Below are 26,137 nucleotides of genomic sequence, written 5' to 3' on the forward strand. Positions count from 1 at the left end.
CCACTGCTCATGGCAAAGGCAGTGAAATTGACAAGAAGAGCGGGGTAGTAGTTGCGCTGAGAAGGATAGCACGCTTTTCTGTACCTCTCTTCGTTTGAACTTTCTGAGCGTGTTTTTAATCCACCAAACATCATATCTATATGTTTTTGGAATCAGGAACTGACAAGGAATAAGATGAAAGTGTTTTTAAATTGATTTCGAAAATTTAATTTTGATCATAATTTTTATATTTTTAATTTTCAGAGCTTGTTTTTAATCCAAATATAACATATTTATATGTTTTTGGAATCAGAAAATGATGAAGAATAAGATGAACGTAAATTTGGATCGTTTTATAAAAAAAATTTTTTTTTAACAATTTTCAGATTTTTAATGACCAAAGTCATTAATTTTTAAGCCACCAAGCTGAAATGCAATACTGAAGTCCGACCTTCGTCGAAGATTGCTTGGCCAAAATTTCAATCAATTTGATTGAAAAATGAGGGTGTGACAGTGCCGCCTCAACTTTTACAAAAAGCCGGATATGACGTCATCAAAAATATTTATAAAAAAAAAACGTTCGGGGATATCATTCCCAGGAACTCATGTAAAATTTCATAAAGATCGGTCCAGTAGTTTGGTCTGAATCGCTCCACACACACACACACCACGACCCTCATCTCGATTCCCCTTCTATGTTAAAACATGTAGTCAAAACTTGACTAAATGTAAAAAAGGCCAAGGAAAAACTATGGTCTGTGTATGAAAAATTGAAATGAAAAAAACTAAAAATATCGGTGTGATCAGTTATTCCATGTATATTATGGATGATACCTTATGGATTATGGATGTAAATAGACTCATTCCAGAGGGGTGTCGGGTTAGTCATTTTTGATATTTTAGGGGTAAGGGTAAACTTTTCAATGAACCTTTATAGAGTACATTCTTGGTGCATTAAATGTATACAAATCATAATTGGAGTCAGCTCAGGATAATGGATGAATGATTCCATTTCAACAGATTTGTTTGCATGTAGAGTTTTTGTTTGTGTGGTGTAAATTGGGGGACACACACACACACACCTGCACATACATGGCAAGTCCATACAGTTTGATCAGTTTATTTCAGTTGCCATAACCTGCAACTTAGTTGTTTGAAAGTAACAGACACGCAAATTCACAATAAATTATCTGTAATGCTTTAGAACAGAGATCAGCATGGACTGAAAGAAATAATGTAAAAAATAGTAACACATTTTTGACTGGCTTGAAAGTGCACAGAACTTAACTTTTGATTAAAGAAAACAAGTTTGAAACAAGTGCTATAGACAACAAAATAAAAATAAGAAAACAAGTTTTGACAATGGGGCAATACATGTAGTAAATGAAAATGTTGAACAGCATAGTGAACACTGCTTTTTGCCACACATTTTTTAAACAGGTAATTACACAACTGCCTGTGAACACAATATGTCTCAGGCATGCTTCAGGAAGTTCACACTTTGCTACCGAGACCTTACTTTTAACATAAGTTTCTTCTTCTTCTTTGTCGTTCGCTCAGACAGCAACTCCGGAGGCCCTGATGAAGGCTGCTGTACGCCGGAGGCTTAACATAAGTTTAAAAACAGATTTCTTTGGAGAGAGTAGGCTGCACTCACAGGTACTTATTTACAAAACTGAAACAAAGAAGATTTCTTGTCGGTGATAGCTTTTTGCAGGCTTATTTTACAGATCTGCTTTGAATGTGCTGCTTGTTGGTTTAGCCTCTGTACAACTATACAAGACATGCAGACCAAATAGGGTTATTGGTGTTCAGTTTTCTCCAAGACACCACCTCAAAACAACCCCACCCTGATGCTAAAAGTCTGCAAGTCCGGTAATCTCAATCTCAGCAATAAAACACAAAACTAAGCCTGGACAAAATGCACAAGGAAGATGAACACACACAACACTGGAATGATTTGAGTAAACTTGAAGACATCGGTTATATATACCATACACTCGCTGTAAGCAATTACAGCTACACATTCTTTTCTTTTTTTTTAAATAATCGATATCAACTTACATGTAAATTGAACTTTCTACCCAAGAGTGCAGTCATAAAATAATCATTTGTACAAATTCTCTATTTTTTCTTCTGAGAGGGCTTTGCCTGACCAGTCTAATCCACACATATCATTTTATTCTGTGAGAACTTTTTTCCTCTATAACCAGTAAAGGCGGGAGCATTGTGGGTCTCTTATCTTAAGCTCATTCTGTATATCAGTTTTAACTTCAGTTAGCGGGCACATTTATGTGATGACTTCTTTAGTATTCATGGGATGATGTAATGACTTCTTTAGTATTCATGGGATGATTATTATCTAACTGCAGGCATATTGAAATGAAGATTTCTCTTAAAATGTTCCAAGGATGTTTCTTTATGGCACTGTTGACTGTAGCTATTTAGTGAGACAAACGTTGAACAAACTGCTACTGGCAAGCACTTGCTTTTATAGGAATGGCAACAACTACATTTTGAAGGGAAGAATAGACTCAAACTGCTGAAGGCTTGAATTTTCAGCACAGGCCTTTTGTTCTTATTGCTTCAAACAGAAAATGTGAAACAAAACAAGTCCCGTAAGGCGAAATTACTACATTTAGTCAAGCTGTGGAACTCACAGAATGAAACTGAACGCACTGCATTTTTTCACAATGACCGTAGTCCGCCGCTTGTGCAAAACGGAGTGAAACTGACGAGCCTGTTCAGCGCAGTAGTGGTTTCGCTGTGCTGCATAGCACGCTTTTCTGTACCTCTCTTCGTTTTAACTTTCTGAGCGTGTTTTTAATCCAAACATATCATATCTATATGTTTTTGGAATCAGGAACCGACAAGGAATAAGATAAAATTGTTTTTAAATCGATTTTGGAAATTTAATTTTGATCATAATGTTTATATTTTTAATTTTCAGAGCTTGTTTTTAATCCAAATATAACATATTTATATGTTTTTGGAATCAGGAAATGATGTAGAATAAGATGAACGTAAATTTGGATCGTTTTATATAAAAAAAAAATTTATTACAATTTTCAGATTTTTAATGACCAAAGTCATTAATTAATTTTTAAGCCACCAAGCTGAAATGCAATACCGAAGTCCGGCCTTCGTCAAAGATTGCTTAGCCAAAATTTTAATCAATTTGATTGAAAAATGAGGGTGTGACAGTGCTGCCTCAACTTTTACAAAAAGCCGGATATGACGTCATCAAAAGTATTTATCAAAAAAAAGAAAAAAACGTCCGGGGATATCATTCCCAGGAACTCTCATGTCAAATTTCATAAAGATCGGTCCAGTAGTTTGGTCTGAATCGCTCTACACACACACACACGCACAGACACACACACACACACCACGACCCTCGTCTCGATTCCCCCTCTATGTTAAAACATTTAGTCAAAACTTGACTAAATGTAAAAAGAACAAATTGACTAGGCATGCCCTCTGTCTTTCTGGTTCTGGAAGAAGTTCACACGCAAAATGGTTTACATGCAAAAAACAGAAGCTGACAACATTCTCTACCATACCTAATGTCTGGAAGCAAAAAGAGTAACAGTCAAAAAGCATGAAGACATTTTACGATACTGACAGGGGGAACGTTTACCTAAACGTGCTGTCATTTCACCTTAGCTCTTTAACTAATTACAATTAATTAGCCCCCTACTGGCATTCACAAGACTAAGAGGCGCATGTTTTAACACGCCATCTTAACAAGAAGAGCAAACGCTCGATCGAGTCACTTTCGCAGTTCTGAATATTATATGAGGCATCAGATGGACAGGAAGAAATTGCTATTCACAACACAATACAGATGTAAATAATTTGATGTAAAGAATAATCCTATAAAGTTTGAATCAAATCCGATGAATAGTTTCAGAGATATGATATTTCAATTTTTTTCCTTCAAGACATACCTGTGACCTTGAAAAAGGTCAAAGGTCACCAAAGCAGACGTCAAAGTGTAGAGGTCACTGGGAGTCACGTTCACATAAAATTTGAGCCCGGTCACTTTTATAGTTTCCGAGAAAAGCCCAACGTTAAGTTGTGTGTTGCCGAACAGAAAAGGCTAGTTATCTCCCTTGTTTTTCTGATAACGTTCGTAAAAGGCTACAGATGTAAATACTTTGATGTAAAGAATAATCCTACAAAGTTTCAATCACATCCGATGAACTTTGTCAAAGATATAAAATGTCTAATTTTTCCTTTGACGCTGACCTGTGACCTTGAAAAAGGTCAAAGGTCAACGAAACCATCGTTAAAGTGTAGAGGTCATTGGAGGTCACGACTAAACAAAATATGAGCCCGATCGCTTTGATAGTTTCCGAGAAAAGTCCAACGTTAAGGTGGTGTCTACGGACGGCCGGCCGGACGGCCGGCCGGACGGACGGCCGGCCGGCCGGCCGGCCGGCCGGACAGACTAACACTGACCGATTACATAGAGTCACTTTTTCTCAAGTGACTCAAAAACAGAACATACATAATCACAGAAATGAACAAACTGAACAGATCAGCATAAAAAACAGTTCCACCGATTCACGATTAACACTGGAAATTTTTTTGGAAATCATGTTGTTTTGAGATTTCGTTAGTCTGACGTTTTATTAATTAGAAACAAATTGTTTATTGTCTCTGATTTAAGGTAAAGCATGTAAATGAGAAATTATGTGTACAAACAGAAAACACACAGTTACCATGTTTGTTATCACGTGTTTATTGATTGATTAAAATTTTAGCAAAAATGAACAAAAAGTTTCTGTTTATGACCGACAAACACCCAAAACCAACACCACACAAGAGCAAAAAACACGAGACATTTTTTTTCTTTCAGTTGAAGACAGAAGATAATTTTTAAGTCTGCTCAATGAAAAATTAACTATTAGTCTGTTCAAAATTGGATAACAAAAGCGATTTTTCTTGTAGTTTTCCCTGATTCACCTCTGTTAAACTTTTGTCTAAAAATCTCCAAACCTGCAGAGGAGAGTTAGCTTTGACTGTGCAGGTTACTTCTTAACACTTATAATTTAGAACCAAAAAACACCTGGAGAAATGTGCCTTGTTCATCTCAACAAACAAAAGACAGTCTTGTTACCCTGTACATTTTAGTAATTGCACTCACCATTGAAGTAATTACAGTCGAACCCGTCTATAATGACCAAGGGACCGACCACATGGGGTTGTTAACCACAGGTGATCACTATGGAAAGTGAATTTTATGGGAACAAAATAGCTGGGGATCCTTTGGGGTGGCGTTTGTGGGCAGGTGATCGTTACTGAGAGGCAGGTTCGACTGTATTGTTTTTCCTCACTGCAATTGAGTCATACACTGAACCTCACAGTTGTTACATTAAAAAAAAGTTACAAAATATATGGCATACTGAGTCTCAAGTCGCCCCATATAAAGCTAAAATCAAACAGTAGTTTAATAAAAATAAAAAAAATGCTTTATCACTGAATGTTTTCTTTGGATAATGTAGGTGTTTTATAACTTTGGAAAATGAAGAAACAGCTGATCATTAAACCTGTTCCATCCATTTATTTCCTTTCACCAACCTTTCATTAGGTCATTAGAGCACAGTTTGATCATGACCAGATGTGACAGTGTATTTTCAGATCCCATTTTTCAAAAACGCTAAATTTGTTCACATTTTTACACCACTGGATGCTGGCCTTGAACAGGCTGACCTTGGCCTTGAACTGGTTGAACTTGACCCTGTACTGGCTGACCTTGGTTGACCTGGTTTAATTGTTGCTGAAACAAATAAAGAGCAGATGTCAGGAATCAAGGTGATTACACTCCAACATACATCGTCACAGGGTAAAACGGGAAGGACTTGAAAGTGTGAAGGGTATAGGTGCATAATGAAAGGTCAAAAACCACACATCTAAGGAAAGAGGCAAAGGCTTACCGATAACTTCCTTTCCTATAAACAATTATGTCCACTGCCAAAGATGTGTCCAGGCTTTTACACAGAATAAGAGCATCCTTCAACTTGGACGCAACTGTCTGGCAGATTTCTGTGCAGGGTAGCTTTTGTTTTTTAAACTAATTTTGAAAGTGATTGAATAGACGATTTTCGGAAATAACTTGGTCAGGATTGTATGGTTTGTGAAAGAGTGGGCACCCTTGCTTTTCCTCCGACAAATGTGAATGAGACACACACCCTCGCTAGTGATTGGCCTGTAATGTCACATGGGAAATAAGGGCGGGGATGTAGCTCAGTCGGTAGCGCGCTGGATTTGTATCCAGTTGGCCGCTGTCAGCGTGAGTTCGTCCCCACGTTCGGCGAGATATTTATTTCTCAGAGTCAACTTTGTGTGCAGACTCTCCTCGGTGTCCGAACACCCCCGTGTGTACACGCAAGCACAAGACCAAGTGCGCACGAAAAAGATCCTGTAATCCATGTCAGAGTTCGGTGGGTTATAGAAACACGAAAATACCCAGCATGCTTCCTCCGAAAACGGCGTATGGCTGCCTAAATGGCGGGGTAAAATACGGTCATACACGTAAAATTCCACTCGTGCAAAAAACACGAGTGTACGTGGGAGTTTCAGCCCACGAACGCAGCAGAAGAAGAACATGGGAAATAATGTCACGTTGGGCAAATTTCCGATGTGACATTACAGGCTAATCACCAGCAAGAGGGTGTGTCTCATACACGTGTACAGGAACCACGTGTCATAAGTTTGTCCAAGAAAAATGAAGGGTACTCACTCTATCACAACCCATACACACCTGACAGAGTTATTTCCACAATATGTGTATTTAAGAGACACATGTGTCAATCTGCACAATTCATTCGGAAAAAAACACCCACTAGATTGTTGGCATGTGTGCAAGGAAAAGAATCCTCTTATCCCTTGTAAATGCCTGGGCAATATGCACAATTAGTTCAGGAAAATGAAACCCACTCTGCATAGAGTTCTGGCATTTGTGCAATGAAAAGAATCCTCTTTTCCTTTGTAAATGCCTGGACAGATCCGAGGCAGGAAGGAAGCAATGTATCTTGGGGGGGGGGGGGGGGGGGGGGGGGGCGGGATGTTGTGTGGTGGAAAGGAAAAACAGTCACCAAGTGAACAATTTCTCTGTACTCTTTCTCTCTTATGTGCTCCCATAAAATCTGCTCAAAAGGAGAAAACACAATCTTCAATTCTATGCAACAGAACTATTGCTAAAAACAAAAGACAGCAAACATCAACCAAGCCATACTTAAAAATCCTGTATCAATATTGTTATGAAAACTGCCAGATGCCAACACAGGTATGACAGTCCATGTTTTGCAGAATAAAATTTAAGGTGAAATTAGAAATTTCTTGTGGAGTACAAACACTTATTTTGTGATCTTAGGAAAAATGCCAGATGTTTTGTATCCAATTAACTATACAAATGTTACATCACACAAATTAAACTTTAGTATATATGTTAAGTAGAATTAGACTAATTTCTCTACAGTTAGACACCTAGTACAAGTATGTCAGTAAAGTGTATCTTTGACCTTTTGAGCCCAAACCTGCATGTATGACCCACACAGTTGTCTCGCTGTCCGGGATGACAATATAGAGTGTGATCGACAACAAGAAGAAGAACCCACACATTAAAAGTCAAGAAAAATCTACTGAGAAGCAGATGGTAGGAGCACAGCAAAAACAGCATCATTTAACGCAGAGTTAACTGAAGGAGATGGAGTGCTGAAGGCAAGGTGTGAGGTGGTCAGAGTTGCCAAGCGTATCAAGGTTCCAAGTCGTTAGGCAGGAGATGAGAGTCACACTATACCTGCCCTGCTGGGATGTCCTCACTACCAGCTAATTCAACACCCTGCTCTGCTGCATTTACCTCCCCCTGATTCCCTTCCGCAGCCTCTCCTTGGGCTGGATGTTGCTGCTCAGCTCGTACAATTTCTTGTGGCTGTTGTTCTTGCTGCTGCGGATGTTCTTGTTGCTGCAAATGTTCTTGTGGCTGCAAATGTTCTTGTGGCTGCTGTTCTTGTTTGATTTCTTGTCCCTGTTGCTGGTGTTGCTGGTCTGCTTGTTGCTCCTGTTGCTGCTGGTCTACACCTTGTTGCTGGTTTAACGGTTCCTGGTTTTCATTTACCTGTTGTTGTTGCTGTTGCTGTGCATTAAGTTGCTGTTGCTGGTTCACTTGCTGTTGCTGATGAAGTTGTTGCTGGTTCAGCTGTTGTTGGTTTAGCTGTTGCTGGTTCAACTGTTGCTGGTGAAGTTGTTGCTGGTTTAGCTGCTGTTGGTTCAACTGCTGGTTCAGCTGCTGTTGCTGAGGTACTCCACCTGCCTGCTGAAACCAGAAAATGTAATTAGTCCTGCACTACATGCATTTGGTCCAGGATAGCAGTATCGGGCATTCAAAAACAATAACTAACTAAACGCATTTGCACACCTCTATCATGGCATGCAGCTTCTTCTTCAGCGTTCCAGAATTGTCTGGTTACGTGTGAGCTCGTTTGCCCATTTGGGTTCCCCAAACTATACTCTCAGAGCGTAGTCAGCTTCACTCCGCTTTCGTTGAGTAGGCATGCTGGGTATTTTCGTGTTTCCATAACCCACCGAACTCTGACATGGATTACAGGATCTTTTTTGTGCGCACTTTGTCTTGTGCTTGCGTGTACACACGAAGGGGGTTAAGTCACTAGCAGGTCTGCACGTAAGTTGACCTGGAAGATCGGAAAAATCTCCACTCTTAACCCACCAGGCGGCAGTGACCGGGATTCGAACTCACGACCTCCCGATTAGGAGGCCGTCTTACCACCACGCCACTGCGCCCGTCATGGCATGCAGCATGTCAGTGGAGTTACGTTTTGTGACCTGCAGGCCAGAGAATGACTTGGTCCTGAACACGCCCTTTAGTGTGCAGTTTTCTTCTTCTTCTTTGTTCATGGGCTGAAACTTCCACGTACACTCGTGTTTTTTTGCACAAGTGGGATTTTACGTGTATGACCGTTTTTATCCCGCCACTTTAGGCAGTCATACGCCAGGGGATAGTGTGCAGTGTGTAGTGCACACGCGCTCCTTGCCAATCTTTGCTAGCCTCCCACTTGGCACCCCTATGAAAGGCTGAGCTGTGAAGCAAGCTGTTCACTTTAAACCTTTCACTTCTAACAAAAGAAAGCCACAGTGACTGAAATGAGACTGAGGGCTGGCTTAATTCACAGCTGGGTTGAGAGGTTTATGTAGGACATGTGGGAAATATATATACACATCAGGGGACAATTTCCAGAAGTGTCCCCTCTTTTTGAATTATTCACTTTCAACAATACTTGTCAGCTCTAAGACTGCCAAAAGTCAGGTTTGAAAAGAGAGGTGTCTTATAATGGAGGCACATCTACATATGTTATGAATAGAAGATAAAAGCAAGGTCTCAAGAAGAGAAATGGCAAAATGTGCATCTTGCGTACCTGTTGTGGTATTCCCTGTTGAGGCATTCCCTGTTGGCCCATACCCTGTTCAAAATACAACCAACAAGTTATATTATTACACATCCATGATGGTGCCTCACAAATGAGTCTGTAAGCTGTGCTAGACTAAAAGCGCCTTGTGATTCATGACCACACCAGATCCACACACACACACAAACACACACACAACACACACACACACACACACCACACACACACACACCACACCACACCACACACACAAACACACACACACACACACACCACACACACACACACCACACCACACCACACACACAAACACACACACCTTAAACCTGTACAATGTACTGGCCTCTGAGACAGAGGTACACATTGAGACAGAGGTACACATCTTTCTATCAGCCTTGGGACTGTACATATTTTGCAGAAACTTCCACAACAGAACCTTCTTTGTTCTCAGTAAAATACATTCAAACCTGGCTTAAAATTTCAGCCCTCATGGCTGTGTTTTCAGCATAAGTAAAAAAAAAAACCCACAAAAACCTAGAAAGGCAGGGATGGGAATATTGGAATGTTGATAAAGAGTAAAATAAGACTGTGATGACAAATACATTCATAAGTGGGCTGCGTACACAGATCTGATACAAGAGTAACTGCAAACGCTTTTCTGTTTTTCTATACCTAAAGACACTTTATTTTCTGCCATTGTATACATAATGTGTTTTTGTTAATGTCACAATGTTCTGAATTGCCTTTCCCATACTGTGAACCTACCAATACATGCATGTAACCATTTCTGAATAAAAAAAATGGTGATAAAAAGACTGTGGGCATTGTGAGGAAGGAGTGCTGTGTAGAATGGGGAGAGAGCACAATACCTGTTGGTGCAGCATCTGCTGTTGCTGTCTCAGCTGTTCTTCAGGTGAGAAATGCAGGCTGGGGTCTACGGGGGGCTGTCACAGAAGAACACAATGCTTGGTCAACACAGAAACTGCAGGTGATGCAATTAGAACAAAAACTTAGATAACAGACAGGCAGATGATTACAGAAACATGCACACACACGCATGCATACACGCACGCACACACACACACGCACACACACACGCACGCACGCACACACACACACACACACACGCATGCATACACGCACGCACACACACACACACACACACACACACACACACAGGACACATACACAGAGGCAAATACCTACAGAAAGAAAAACACACAGAAGTAAATGCTTTACAGAAACTCACACACACATAAGTCCACACACACACACACACACACACACACACATACAGAGGGAAATACCAACACAAAACTCACACACCTACACACACTCAATCCAAAATATACTACTGTACCAATGTTCCAAAAGCAATACCCAAAAAGCATTCAAATGTAATTTAAACAACAATCTTCTACTCTCAAGCCCTGTAAGCTAAAGTCCTTTGATTATTTTCTGCCGTTTTTTCCTCTCAATTTAATCACTTTATAATTAATTGATTTATATATTTTGTCCACATAAATTATGTTATTCCCCCAGTGCAATGTCTGCTGAAGACACACACATGGGGTCATATCATTGTCTTCATTCCCTAAAACATTCGCCCCGTGCAGTGTCTGCTGAAGACACACACATGGGGTCATATCATTGTCTTCATTCCCTAAAACATTCGCCCAGTGCAATGTCTGCTGAAGACACACACATGGGGTCATATCATTGTCTTCATTCCCTAAAACATTCCCCAAGCGCAACGTCTGCTGAAGACACACATATGGGGTCATTTCATTGTCTTCATTTCCTGAAACATTGCCCACCATGCAGGTGACAAGGGAGAGTCACTAACCGGTACAACTCCATGAGGCTGTGCGTGGTTCTGGCGGATGTATTCCTGGAGCTCCTCGTCAGTAAACTCTGGCTTCTCATCGACAGTCTGCACACAAATGCTAACCTTATTTCTACTTATATCCTTCATACATTCACATTATCATTTTTGTAGCTCCAGAGAAGAAGATTTACTGATGAACGGCAAAAGAGCTTAACAGACAAACACACAGGAAAAGATTTACTGATGAACGGAAAAAGAGCTTAACAGACAAACACTGAGGAACAGAGATTGAGGTGGCATATACTGACCTCCCAGCCTTCATCCTCTTTAAACTTGTCATTCTCGCCGTGCTTGCCGGTGTAGGTGATGAACTCGTCCATGGTGATCATGAGGTCCTTGTTCTGGTCGATCTCCGTAAACACGTGCTCCCGCATTCTGTTCATCTCCTCAAAGCGCTCTATGGGATCGTCCTCGTCGGGGGAGTTTTTGGCGTCGTACACTTTGTCCAGCTGCACACAGGTAACAACAAACACTGGAGATGTCATAAAGTGCAGGTTTAATCATATGGACCTAACTGTTGTCTCATTGTCTGACTGCACACAGGTAACATCACCCACTGAAGACACCGTAAAGTGCAGGTTTAATCATATGGACCTAACTGTTGTCTCATTGTCCGACTGCACACAGGTAACATCAACCACTGAAGACACCGTAAAGTGCAGGTTTAATCATATGGACCTAACTGTTGTCTCATTGTCCGACTGCACACAGGTAACATCAACCACAGGAGACACCGTAAAGTGCAGGTGTGATTATATGGATCTAACTGTTGTCTCATTGTCCGACTGCACACAGGTAACATCAACCACTGGAGACACCGTAAAGTGCAGGTGTGATTATATGGATCTAACTGTTGTCTCATTGTCCGACTGCACACAGGTAACATCAACCACTGGAGACACCGTAAAGTGCAGGTGTGATTATATGGATCTAACTGTTGTCTCATTGTCCGACTGCACACAGGTAACATCAACCACTGGAGACACCGTAAAGTGCAGGTGTGATTATATGGATCTAACTGTTGTCTCATTGTCCGACTGCACACAGGTAACATCAACCACTGGAGACACCGTAAAGTGCAGGTGTGATTATATGGATCTAACTGTTGTCTCATTGTCCGACTGCACACAGGTAACATCAACCACTGGAGACACCGTAAAGTGCAGGTGTGATTATATGGATCTAACTGTTGTCTCATTGTCCGACTGCACACAGGTAACATCAACCACTGGAGACACCGTAAAGTGCAGGTGTGATTATATGGATCTAACTGTTGTCTCATTGTCCGACTGCACACAAGTAACATCAACCACTGGAGACACCGTAAAGTGCAGGTGTGATTATATGGATCTAACTGTTGTCTCATTGTCTGGCTGCACACAAGTAATAAGAAACAGAAACCCAGTGTTTCTAAATGTATACAGTCTGTAAGTGTTAAGTCTCCAAGCACAAACGCTCCCAGTCAATGTATAGTCTCTAAGAATGTAGAGTGTCTCTCAGTGTATAGTCATTGAGTTGAAAGTCTCTCACTGTAAAGTATTTAATCACCCAGTCTCTACACACAAACTCTCTTAGGCTAAAAGTCTCTGAGCCCAAACACTCCCAGTGTAAAGTCTTCAAGCATAAAGTTCCTGAGTGTAAAGTCTCTAAATGTGAAGTCTCTAAGTGTGCAGTTGAAGTGTAACGCGCGATACACGTCTATCTGACAATAAGTATCAATACTAAGCAGAAGCAGGAGCAACCTGTTTTTCACACAAGGCCATACCAGTCACACTGTCAATACAAAAGACACTGTCAAAACAAGACACACTTTCTCAATACATGACACTGTCGATGTCAAAACTTGATGCAGTCGAAGCATGTAATCAAAAGAAAACCAACCTCTCTCTGTAAAACAGCCTCCACTTCCTGAATGTCCCACATTCTGTCTCCGTTCAGGTCTGAAAATTAAAATGGTTAATTCATCTCCCAACTCGCCTACAACTAAGATCAGAACTCAGCCAGTCCATGTACGCACGCTCACACCCACACAATATTTGCACATTCTATTTTCATGCAGCTTGCTGAGAGGTACAGGTTTTACTTTTTTCTCTTCTGATTTTCAACAAGGCAGACATTTGGCATTATGTGCTTTATTTCATTAAAAAGCTATTATACACAGGCTTCCCACTTAACCCAGACAAAAAACATGGCTTTCGTTTCATTGACAGTGACATCAACTAGTTTGCAGTATCTTCTTCGGGACCAGCGGCAGGCAGAAAACAAGTGACACCATGGAAACAAATATTCAATTGAAAACTCAACTCTTACATAATTTCACACAGATATAAGAAGAAAGAAAAACAAGAAGAGCAAACGCTCGATCGAGTCACTTTCGCAGTTCTGAATATTATATGAGGCATCAGATGGACAGGAAGAAATTGCTATTCACAACACAATGAGTCACGTTCACATAAAATTTGAGCCCGGTCACTTTTATAGTTTCCGAGAAAAGCCCAACGTTAAGTTGTGTGTTGCCGAACAGAAAAGGCTAGTTATCTCCCTTGTTTTTCTGATAACGTTCGTAAAAGGCTACAGATGTATATACTTTGATGTAAAGAATAATCCTACAAAGTTTCAATCACATCCGATGAACTTTGTCAAAGATATAAAATTAAAAATTTTAAAAGTAAATTTTCATTTAATTAATATACTTACCCAACTCACAAATAGCAATTAACTCTAGTTCAGTGCTGGTAACGCTGTACGCGTCCCCTTGGTAACCAAGGGAGACCACTCTAAAAAAGAAAGTGATCCATCCCATAATGCCAGACTATCAACAGTCCGACATCCGTATGCGCGCGCATACGCCGCCATCTTATCATTCCAAAACGAAGCCCAACTCACTCTTTTTTAGACCCCAGTACCAACCACAGCGGGGAGGTGGGAGGGAATAAACGTTGTGAGTTGGGTAAGTATATTAATTAAATGAAAATTTACTTTTAAAATTTTTAATTAAATTACATATCCATACCCAACTCACAAATAGCAGATTGCTACTATAGGTGGCGGGTACTCATCAAAAACAAAGTAGAAGGGCTTGTCCTGCTGCTACCATAGAAGGTAGCGCAAAACTGCCGTCCCGTCTGAAGGAGGCGATGTCTCTGAGATAACTCAGGAAGACATCCTCTGATTTCCAATAGGCCGCCTCAAAACATCAGCCTGATCGGAGCACTGCCACAGAGGAGGCCCATGCCCCTGCCTCATGAGTTCTTGCCGAAGTCAGGGAAAGCACCGCCCTAACCTCTCCAGACTGAGTATGCCACCAGGAATACGCTTGTCTGATCAATGTGGAGACCCACTTGGTTAAAGTCACTTTCGCAATGTCTTTGCACCTTGCTGTAATGAGCGAAATGAAAAGCAATTTTTGCCTTCCTGAACAAATGAACTGCGTTCTAGACAAAAAACTGCTGAGCATTCAAACTGGACAGTTAACGATGTCGGGGTCTCCAGGAGCAAGAATGTTGCTCAAAGCAGGAATGTTAATGACAGGCGAAATTTGGACCGGTTTCTGATTTTTAGCTAAAACTTCTGGCCCGAATTTGAGAGATATAGAACCATCTTTTCCAGTCGAAATATCTTTAGCTAAGCCGAATAAAGTATGAAACTCACTTCCTCAACGAGACGTAGCGAGCAACGTTAGAAGAACTGCCTTGCGTGTCAAGATAGCCAAACCAGTTGACTACCAGTTCAACCTCGTTAGAAGCCAAATATCTCAAAAAAACTGCACTTTAAAACAATGATCTAATAAGATCAGTGAAAGTCAGAAAAATTTTCGAAACTCACAAAATTCAAAAGACTAAACCTGACTCTAAAGGAGCCGAAGTATTGCTTCATAAATTGAAAATACAATTGGAAGCTAGTTTCCCCGTTTCCGCATAAACTGCCTGAAAATTTCAAAGAAACCCAAAATTCATAGATCAGTCTTTCCTGAGAAAGCTGTCTATATTCAAAAAAGCCAGAAAGTACGCTTACTCCCCCTTCTCACAGAAGCTACAAGAGTAAGCTTTGCCGTTTTCCGTGTAGATCCGCCAGGCTAGTCTTGAAACGGGTTAAAGCAACACTGCACCAAGCCGTAACAATGTAACAGAATTACATAAAGTCTTAAAAGTAAGACATGGAAGAAAAAGCGGAAACCCAGAATAGGTGGCACTCCACCTGCATTAAACAGAAAGAAGAGGAGTTCTTTCCGTAAGAAGTAAGTGCTTTGTACCAAGCCAGTCTAAGTGACAAGTGAACAAACACGCCAAATCCCCTATAAAGACCCTGAATCAAAACCAGAGTTGAGGGGGAAGCCCATAAGTATCTCAAGGATACCCTTACAGTAGACATCCGTGTAATTCGAATGTAAGAAAGCAAAAACGCCTTCCTGCCAGCCTTAAGAGGTCTGGAACCCAGATTGCGACGACCCGTACTGTGCGACCAACCGGCCGCCAGAACGATCTATGAAGACGACCCTGTGAAAACGAGGGTATAGAGCCAAAAGCTAAAGTAGATAACAGCCAGCCTGAAGCTTTTCGTTTGGAAACAAACAACAGCTAAGGCCTGCCTTGCGCCTTCTTTTACCGTGAGCGTCTCTTTGATAGATAAAAGCCCGCGTGCCTAGAAGCGGCCTCAAAAAGAGACCTTTCAAACAAGAGAGAGAAAAAAGCAAGTTTTGTTCGAAAGTGCCGATCACAAAGAACCGAAGCCACAATCTACCCGAGCTAGGAAATCTTGATCTTACAGACAGTTTCTCCTAGCTATCAAAATCCAGATGGATGTTTGCCAAACCCGAGGGCGGTTCCGTAGAACCTAAGTTCTTAAGCTTGGAGTTAACCGAAGCCTACAGAAAGCGCTCCGCGAGTGACACGCTACTTGAGCGTAAGACACAAACTAAAGCAACACCGCCGCAGGTATAAGTCGAACGTAATCCACAAAGATAGTGGAGACAAAGACAACTCGCTTGTGAAAAAATCCACAAGTACACAAAGACCCCGCCAGAGGATCTTTCTTTCTTTCTTTCTTTATTGGATGTTTAACGTCATCTTCAACCATTCAAGGTTATATCGTGACTGGCCAGAGGATCTAAGAACTTAACACTCAAAGATTCTCCTCAGAAGGCTCAAATCAACTATAAAATGCCGCGAACAGCGACACAGCTGAAGTATGAGCCTCCCCTTGAACAATAGCATCATAACGATCATCGAAATGATGAGAACCAGTCACCAATCCCGATAAGGCAAAACTTGCCGGCAATCGGAAAAAATTCGAAAATATTCAAACACCGGAACTCCATGCCAGATACTTCATCCACCTGCCCCTTCCAGCCGGCAAACTGGAAGAGGAAGAGGATACAGCCTGTAAAACAGCTAAGGAACCGCAGTAACGGAACCGGAAGCCAAAGGCTAAAAAGTGCCGACTACCAACACCACAGTGTTAACTATAGCAGGCTATCCCATCCTGTACCAGAGACACAGCCGCAAAAGCGGAAGCGAAACCGGCCGTGGATTAGTAAACATCCGAACCGACCGGTTGCATATAAACGCACCGGACGAACCCGTTGTACCTCGAACCGTTTCAGCTACGAGCGTCACTGCACTCGATAACATGAAACGGAACCTGAATTCCGTGCTTTCCAGTCAAGCGGAAGCACCTTCATCTGAACAGCCGTCAAGCACAAACGTGCAATCGGGAAGCTGATTCCCTGTTTGACTTAATTGTCCAACAAAGAACCAGCCCTACTGCTCACTTCCTGCCCCCCGGGAGGAAGAGAAAGTCACACTACAAGACATTTGCCATCTACAGGGCAAAGAACGACGATTCCCGGCAGCGGCGAACTCCGGAAGTCGTCGAACGAAGAAAGAGGTGGACGTATTAAAGAAAACTATTCTCAGCCACCCCTTCCTGTCAATATCCAAGTTAGAAAGGTGACCCCCAGAGAGACTCGCATGGTCAACCCAAGAATCACCCCCCAACAACTTCCTGCCCCCTGGGCGGAAGCTTACGTTGCCCAGCCACGAAAATGCGTGCTACATTCCTCCTGCGAACGTACACCACTTCCACCGGAGAACCCGGCTACACGCGGCCATTTGCCAACTCCAGGGCAATGGATAACGATTCCCGGAAGCTGAAGCGAACATCCTGTTCCTCCGAACTTCCCGAAGTCAGAACCAGATAGAGGTGGAGTAAGTAACGCCTAGCTCTCAACCACCCCTTCCGGACAAAACTTAGATGCCGTTCTCCGCCGCCCACGTCACTGCGCTGGACCACTTGAACGGCAAGTTAAGCTGGGTGTCGTCCATCTCCATGAACCACCCTCATATGGAAGTACATACGTTATCCTTTCCTTCATGCTCGCAGTCGCAATCAGGAAGGTGACCCCCGGAAAGACGTTCCCGGCCAAGCCGTTCGCGGTCGATCCTAGAATCACCAACTTCCACAAAACCTAAATGCCGTTTTCCGCTGCCCACGTCACTGCGCTGGACAACTTGAACGGCAAGTAAGCTGGGTGTCGTCCACCCTGGACGCACCCTCGTTATCCTTTCCTTCATGCTCGCAAACGCAATCAGGAAGGTGACCCCCGGAAAGCCGCCGTTCGCGGTCGATCCTAGAATCATCAACTTCCACAAAACCTAAATGCCGTTTTCCGCTGCCCACATCACTGCGCTGGACAACTTGAACGGCAAGTAAGCTGGGTGTCGTCCACCCTGGACGCACCCTCGTTATCCTTTCCTTCATGCTCGCAATCGCAATCAGGAAGGTGACCCCAGGAAAGCCGCCGTTCGCGGTCAATCCCAGAATCACCAAGTCCCACAAAACTTAAATGCCATTCTCGTTAGCCCACGTCACCGCACTGGACAACTAGAACGGCAAGTAAGCTGGGCGTCATCCAACCATGGACGCACCCTTCCTGCTCGCCATCGTAGTCAGGTAGATGCGCACCAGAGAGACTTGCAGACCTGCAGCAGTCCTCTGAGACACACCCAACTTCCTGCCCCCAGGGCGGAAGTAGAACCGGCATACCCGACACTGCATCAGAGGTATATGCAAGTTCTTACAATTCACAGCCAGGTGGGTCAACGCCAGAGAGACTTGCAAAGCCCTCGGAGTCACACCCACCATCCGTCCCGCGGGACGGATATAGAACCGGCATACCCGACACTGAATCAGAGGTATATGCAGCGTTCTTACGATTCACAGGGCCCCCTGCAACTGCTGGATCGGCGCGAAGCCATTGGCCAGAAATTGCAGAAGGGCTTTCACCAACCGATGTGGCTTACTCTCTCCTGTGATCGCAAACCCTCGTCACCAGAGAACCTGGTAACTTGAGGGCTAGACATACCTTTAGAGCGCACCGGCCCATGCAGAAGGGACGCCAGCCGTCCATCAGCATGCTGAGACGCATGTACTTCCGCCCGAACCACGATAGGAGCATCAACAGCGGAAGTCGCAGCAGGAGCTGAAGCGAAACCGGAAGTGGAAGGAGTCGGTGAAGACCTGACTCTACCCAAGGAAGAAACATCGAAGACGCCAGCCGGAAGTGCGCGAATCTCTGCTTTCGTCGACGACAAAACGGCCGCCAAAGTAGAAACCTGTGTACTTAAAGTCAAAAGCAATGACGCGCGGGGGACACCCCTGAATAACCAGGAGCCCCCGACGAAACAACCGGTTTAACAACATCCTTATCCTTATCACTACGTGTGACCTTGTCCTTCTTCGCGGACAAAATGGCGGACGAAGGCTTGTCAACAACAACATCAACATCACATCCTACATTTCCCGGTTCTATCTGAGAAGTGGCGGAAATTCCATCACTCTTTCTTCTAGACGAAGAACTTCTCTTAGAGGAAGAAGTACTAGCAGCCGGAGAAGCTGAAGCAGCAGCCTGTCTCGAACTAGTTCTATTCTTGGCGCACTCCGCCATGTCAAAGCGAACTCACAAAAAATTTTCGAAACTGAAAAAATTTTACAAGTTCACAAACGTGCGACAGAAACGTCGCCAAGTTACATAAAACAAGAAAGCTCTCACCCAAAAACAGCCAGGGTAATGACAAAGCTCGGCGGCAGACCAAGGGGCGAAGTCAAAGTCAGGAAACAAAGACCAAGGCTGAACACAGCCGGAGCGTACAACAAAACGCGACCAGACACGTCGCTCGCTGAGAGTGGAATGACAAGATGGCGGCGTATGCGTGCGCATACGGATGTCTGACTGTTGATAGTCTGGCATTATGGGATGGATCACTCTTTTTTAGGGTGGTCTCCCTTGTTACCAAGGGGAACGCGTACAGCGTTACCAGCACTGAACTAGAGTTAATTGCTATATGTGAGTTGGGTAATAATATGTAATTTAATGTCTAATTTTTCCTTTGACGCTGACCTGTGACCTTGAAAAAGGTCAAAGGTCAACGAAACCATCGTTAAAGTGTAGAGGTCATTGGAGGTCACGACTAAACAAAATATGAGCCCGATCGCTTTGATAGTTTCCGAGAAAAGTCCAACGTTAAGGTGGTGTCTACGGACGGCCGGCCGGCCGAATGGCCGGCCGGACAGACTAACACTGACCGATTACATAGAGTCACATTTTCTCAAGTGACTCAAAAACACCATAAAATAACTAGTCACTATATAGCTGATCTTCATCTGCGTTCGTGGGCTGAAACTCCCACGTACACTCATGTTTTTGCACGAGTGGAATTTTACGTGTATGACCGTTTTTACCCCGCCATTTGATTTAGGCAGCCATACGCCGCTTTCGAAGGAAGCATGCTGGGTATTTTCGTGTTTCTATAACCCACCGAACTCTGACATGGATTACAGGATCTTTTCCGTGTGCACTTTGTCTTGTGCTTGCGTGTACACACGAAGGGGGATAAGCCACTAGCAGGTCTGCACATAAGTTGACCTGGGAGATCGGAAAAATCTCCACACTTAACCCACCAGGCGGCCGCGGCCGGAATTCGAACCCTCGACCTTCCGATTAAGAGGCCGACGTATTACCACCCCGCCACAGCGCCCGTAGTATAGCTGATCAATACTAAATGATCTTGAAGCTAGTACGCCTTTGAACGTCTATCATTGTTTCTCTTTATTTCTCTTCAATGCTGAAGTCTACCATATAAAGAAGTTTCTGTGTGTGCTTTTTCAAGTGATCATTTCAACAGGTGTATTAGGTGCCTACTATTAGAGCACTAACACATTCACCAGTAGTACCGCTGTAAAAACTGACAAGGCTATCGAGATAATAAGACAGACATATAAAACATAACAAATATAGAGTCAATAAAAAAACATGCTGTACATGCAAATCATTCCAAAAAAGAGTCATGATCTACACATGTGACAAAACTTGATTGTGTAATTGACTTCTTTATGATTCCGCTTATCTTATTGTTACTGATCAAAATTAGGGTAAATTAGACCTTGCGAAAACCTATCAGAAGTGGTGTTGTCATGGTTCAGCTTCTGTTTCCTCAAGCAATGATCGTACTATGTTCAACCTCTTCTAGTCAACAAAACAGAGAATAAGAATTAAGATGGATGCTGAAACACGCAGTCTTGCATGCCCCCCTGGGTTCTCCAGACAAGAAACAACAAGAAACACACACAAAAATCTTTAAATCAAAATTGAAAATATCATGAGCATGATGCATGGTCCAACAAAAAGCAAAGACAAACAAGAAGGGCAAAGCCCATACGACTCACATGCTTGACCTTCTGCTTTACACATTTTTCCTACCAAAATACATGTGACCTTGACCCAAGGTCAAGGTCATCCAAGGTCATGCAACACAAAGCTGTTAATTCAAGACATAGGAAGTACAATGGTGCTTATTGGCTCTTTCTACCATGAGATATGGTCACTTTTAGTGGTTCACTACCTTATTTTGGTCACATTTCATAAGGGTCAAAGTGACCTTGACCTTGATCATATGTGACCAAATGTGTCTCATGATGAAAGCATAACATGTGCCCCACATAATTTTTAAGTTTGAAACAGTTATCTTCCATAGTTCAGGGTCAAGGTCACTTCAAAATATGTATACAATCCAACTTTGAAGAGCTCCTGTGACCTTGACCTTGAAGCAAGGTAAACCAAACTGGTATCAAAAGATGGGGCTTACTTTGCCCTATATATCATATATAGGTGAGATATTCAATCTCAAAAACTTCAGAGAAAATGGGAAAAATGTGAAAAATAGCTGTTTTTTAGACAACATTTATGGCCCCTGCGACCTTGACCTTGAAGCAAGGTCAAGATGCTATGTATGTTTTTTGGGGCCTTGTCATCATACACCATCTTGCCAAATTTGGTACTGATAGACTGAATAGTGTCCAAGAAATATTCAACGTTAAAGTTTTCCGGACGGCCGGACGGACGGACGGACGGACGACTCGGGTGAGTACATAGACTCACTTTTGCTTCGCATGTGAGTCAAAAATCAGAAAGCCGTGAATCAACAAAAAGACGTATACAGCAACACTCATAGTTTCTATCGGGCCCTAAGAAGAACTGCTTGAAAATCAAGTGTTTTACTACAAGCCTTAATTTGGAGAAACAATTTCGAAGACAAAAACAAACACAGAATGGAGAGGTTGCTCTGTACATGCAAAGCCGCGAGTAAATGTGACACTCGACCCCTGCCACCCACCCACTGATGTCTTCTGTCACTGACACCTACTTTGTTGATCCGACACATTATTCTCACCCCTGGCCTGTCGACTGTCTTGATAGTTTTGACATGTAGGAGCTCTTCTGACTAAACAATTTCTTTTTGTACCCAGGACATTTGAATCAATATGTATTTTCAGTCCAAGTCCAACTGACCGATTGTCCTCTTAGTCTGCAAACAAAATCTTCCTCTCTCTGTAATAAGGTATGAAAATGTGAAAACCAAAACCAAACTGAGAGGTTAGTCTGTACAAAGCCTATGCAGTGTAAATACGGCACTCATCTCCCACCACCCAAGTCTCAGTGTAAGTTGTTATTGTTTATATGCATTCAACCTAGTGTGTTTTATTCATTGTTAATTTGTAAAGTGCGTAGAGCATGATTATTCGTGGTTCGCGCGATATGAGCTCTCATTATCAAGCTGGTATGAACATGTGAAGACTGAAACCAACACCCGACTGAGAGGTTAGTCTGTTCACCGCCAAGAGTTAAGTGTGGCATTCACCCCTCCCCATATCGGCCCCAAACATTAACATACTGCACACTTTAGCCCGTGAAGGAACACTGGTCCTTGTTTTGTTATGGAATGGATACACCAGTTTATGAAGGAACGGCCACAGCATGCAACACAGGTAAGGGAAAAGCGAATGAATGAATAAGACAGCCAGACAGAACTGGCGACAAAGCAGGCAGGTGAAGTAACCACATAACACAAACATCAAACACCAAAAAGAATCCCGGATTAGACAGTCGATCATTTCATTCAACTACAGGGTTCCCACAGTTTTTTTCAAGTGAAATTTCTAAAACTTTCCCAACCTCTTTCTAGTCATTACACTTGTTTTCCCTAACAACGACAAAACCTGATTTGCATATACATTTTCAGTCAAGTAAACTATATTTTGTTGAACGTTTATGAATCAATAAATGTGATTCAACTAAACTAATGTGATTGAAATAAACTATATGTCTCTGTATGTTTATGAATCAATAAATGTCATTCAGAATGAGTCAACATTCTGGTAGAAGATGACAGGTGTACACCTTCTTCCTGTACATACTGCTGGGAGTACGACTCGCTGCCTGGACTCATGTCAATTTGTTTCCGCTGACTCTGCTGACAATTGGGTGTTCAACAATTTTTTTGCCATAATCCCAAACCTTCCAAATTTCCCAAACTTTGGCAACCTAGAAAATGACATCTCAATTTTCCCAGACTTCCCCAACAGTTCCTCAAACTTCCCAAATGTTTCTGAAATGTACCAAATTTTCCAAACAACCCCTTAATTTCTCCTAACTTCCCAAATGTCGAAATGATCCTCAAATTTCCCCAAAACCTCAAACAACCCATAATTTTTTCAACCTTACCAAATGATCCCCAAACTTCCCAAACAGCACCTCAATTTTCCCAAACTTCCAAAATGATCCCAAATTTCCCAAACCCCCCAAAATAACCATCAATTTCCCCAAACTGTGGGAACCCGAACAAGAATAAAAAGAAAGAGCTCCTTGGAAAAGCTGAAAGTGCTTTGACTTTAAAAGAGGGATACAGGGCGTTTGTGTCAAGCGTACGTCACCGACCATGCATCATGAAGAAAGTTTTGGGGTCAAAGTCCTGATCGAGATGGTCCTCTTTCTCCCAAACTTCCTCAAACTGGTCCTTGCTGCCCTGCAAAAGAGGCAGCCAGAGAGCAGCGTCACTAACCATGTTCAAACCACAACTAACCATGTTTCATGAAGAAGGTCTTGGGGTCAAAGTCTTGGTCTTCCAGCTTGTCCTCTTTCTCCCACACTTCCTCAAACTGGTCCAAGCTTCCCTGGGGGACAGAAATCATGTTGAATAATCACTGAGCTGTAAAAAAGGACTGACAGTTATTCTGTCATGTATCCGTTCAGTTTGTGGCCCAGTGTCCTTCTCACATCTCTCGTCTGGTCCGTTTTTGGATGTTGACTGTGCTCTTGCCTTTCTTCTTGTTGACTTGTCGTAGCACCCTCTTTCTCTCTCCAACACACATACACACTCATACACATATGTACATAACATGCCCGCTCGCACACACACGCTTGAACCCAAACAAACACACTTGCAACCCAAAAAAACACACACACACACACGCACATACATACACCACACACACTTACAGGGTGGTTAATTTTTTCATGCTGCTGGTGTTTTTCCTTGAGCTCCTTGTGGTGCTGTTCCTCCTTCTTCTTGTCCTCATCGGGCAAGGTCTTGAGCTTCTCCCGGTACTCAAACTCCTTCTCCATCTCGTATGTCTTGAACTCCTCCTTCCGCTGCTTGTCCAGCTCCTCAAGGTCATTCGTCGTCTGAAAACCAGCAGGTTATACTGAGACACCACAGCGACTACCAAAAGGCATGATTACTGTTATGACAGTCTGAAAACCAACCTACACTGGTAGAAACTGTGATTGCCACAAGGTATGACTACCGTCATGGCAGTCTGAACACCAGCAGGTTACACTGAAATATACAAATACGGTATGATTACCGTCATAGCAGTCTGAAAACCGAGCTACACTGTGAGAAACTGTGACTGTCATTGGCAGTCTGAAAACCAAGCTACACTGTGAGAAACTGTGACCGTCATTGGCAGTCTGAAAACCAGCAGACTACAGTATGAGACGGAGTCAATGCTGGCAAAGGCACAGGGATTACAATGGGACATGACTATCACCATGTTTTCTCTCACAATGTTTAGAGGCTTCCAATGGCACTGTACAATCGTTTTACATTTTATCAAATAAAAAAAATCCAGAAAATGTCAGCAGCAAATTTATGGATAGGTATCAAAACTTTAAAATAAATGTTTGAGTTTTACTCGGCTTTTTTCTTAAAGACTGTCTACACCTGCACCACAAACATCTATGTCTTTTTCTACCCTTCCATTCAAAAGCCAATCATCCAACCCCTCAGCAACTGACCTTTTTGATGAGGGTTTCCAGATCCTTCATTTCAAAGGAGTGGGGATTGCGTACGTCCAGATGTGTAGGGATATCCATACGATTCACACCTGCAAGCAACACCAACACCATTCTCCATCTCATTAGAAAAGTGCAATCTTTTTCACAGGAACAAACACACAATCTCAGCAAGACTAACATCATTTCCCACCCCATCACAAAGGTATCATTACAAGGATATTGCTGGAATTTATTCTTTGGCAAATTTGCTGAACTGGCTACAAACGTATCAGCAATTTTCAAAAGTTTCTCGCAGTCCTCTGCGTCACTTTTCCCCCACTGTAAAAAAAGTTCCGCAATTCAACCACAATGAAGGCTAAAGTTTGTGTGCTTTGAAAGAAATTTCTGCATGTCGCCAACTGCCAACGTCAAACAACATCCCTGCATCATTTTGACAAGGACAACCATGCAAACACTTATTAAGTGTGACAGGGATGTGATCAGTCTCACAGAGATGACCTTTACAAATTCCTGGTGGGCAATATGTAAAGTGACTGCTGAAAGCATATAACCACGTCATGTCCCAAATAGACGCTAGTTCTGGGGACAGAAATATTAAGTTAGCATAGCATGGTGTTTTTCTACAGCAGCTTCATAGCTTGGTGGTGAGGGATATTTCTGCTTGTATCGCACAACAGATAAATAAAACTGTATTGATTGTATTATGTTGTATCGTGTTGTTCTCTCACAAAATACTTTCACCCTGCTACAAAAAAAATGCAATTAAGACAAGTGCCCATACCCTATGTCTTGTTGTGAAATAATATAAGTGAACTATGTGATTTGCTTTCTACCGGCAAACATTTCAATCTGAAAAACACAAATATGATGCAGTTTGCCTACAATAACTGAAAACTATTTCACTGACTGTAGAAAATAATCTGCAAGTTTACACTGGAAAAAAACTCATTCTACATTCTCTACAAAAGTTACATTAGTTAACGTAAAAAAAAGAAAAGAAAAAAGAAACGAAAATATACAGTTTTTTTAAATTTTATTGATGATTACTGAAAATCACTACCACACATCAGTTCAAAGCTTCAACAGAACAACATAAACTTATTAGTAATTTGTGGAGTGTGTTAATAATTCACTTCATTATTTAGCAGAATTAACTTGACATCATTCAATGTCAATACTGATTTTAAACAAAGAGGGTGTTAAAGG

General features: G+C 42.2%; 1 protein-coding gene across 6 annotated transcripts in view; it reads right to left on the bottom strand.

Moving 5' to 3' along the window:
* Positions 1–1,083: 1,083 nt before the first annotated feature.
* LOC138970988 (nucleobindin-2-like) overlaps positions 1,084–26,137 on the bottom strand; it is a 43,712-nt gene continuing 18,658 nt past the window's right edge. For 3 of the 6 annotated variants that reach the window (XM_070343580.1, XM_070343581.1, XM_070343577.1), the window contains 10 exons: positions 24,932–25,020; positions 24,131–24,316; positions 23,715–23,805; positions 13,180–13,238; positions 11,547–11,747; positions 11,257–11,343; positions 10,280–10,354; positions 9,420–9,464; positions 8,105–8,302; positions 1,084–5,764 (listed from right to left, as the gene is read on the bottom strand). In XM_070343580.1, coding sequence (XP_070199681.1) covers positions 5,663–5,764; positions 8,105–8,302; positions 9,420–9,464; positions 10,280–10,354; positions 11,257–11,343; positions 11,547–11,747; positions 13,180–13,238; positions 23,715–23,805; positions 24,131–24,316; positions 24,932–25,020 — 1,133 coding nt within the window. In that variant the 3' untranslated portion in view covers positions 1,084–5,662. Of the gene's footprint in view, positions 5,765–8,104; positions 8,303–9,419; positions 9,465–10,279; positions 10,355–11,256; positions 11,344–11,546; positions 11,748–13,179; positions 13,239–23,569; positions 23,658–23,714; positions 23,806–24,130; positions 24,317–24,931; positions 25,021–26,137 lie in introns of all 6 variants that reach the window. The other 3 variants (XM_070343582.1, XM_070343579.1, XM_070343578.1) reach the window with 2 other exon arrangements.

Source organism: Littorina saxatilis, linkage group LG7 (assembly GCF_037325665.1).
Source record: "Littorina saxatilis isolate snail1 linkage group LG7, US_GU_Lsax_2.0, whole genome shotgun sequence".
Lineage (NCBI taxonomy): Eukaryota > Metazoa > Mollusca > Gastropoda > Littorinimorpha > Littorinidae > Littorina > Littorina saxatilis.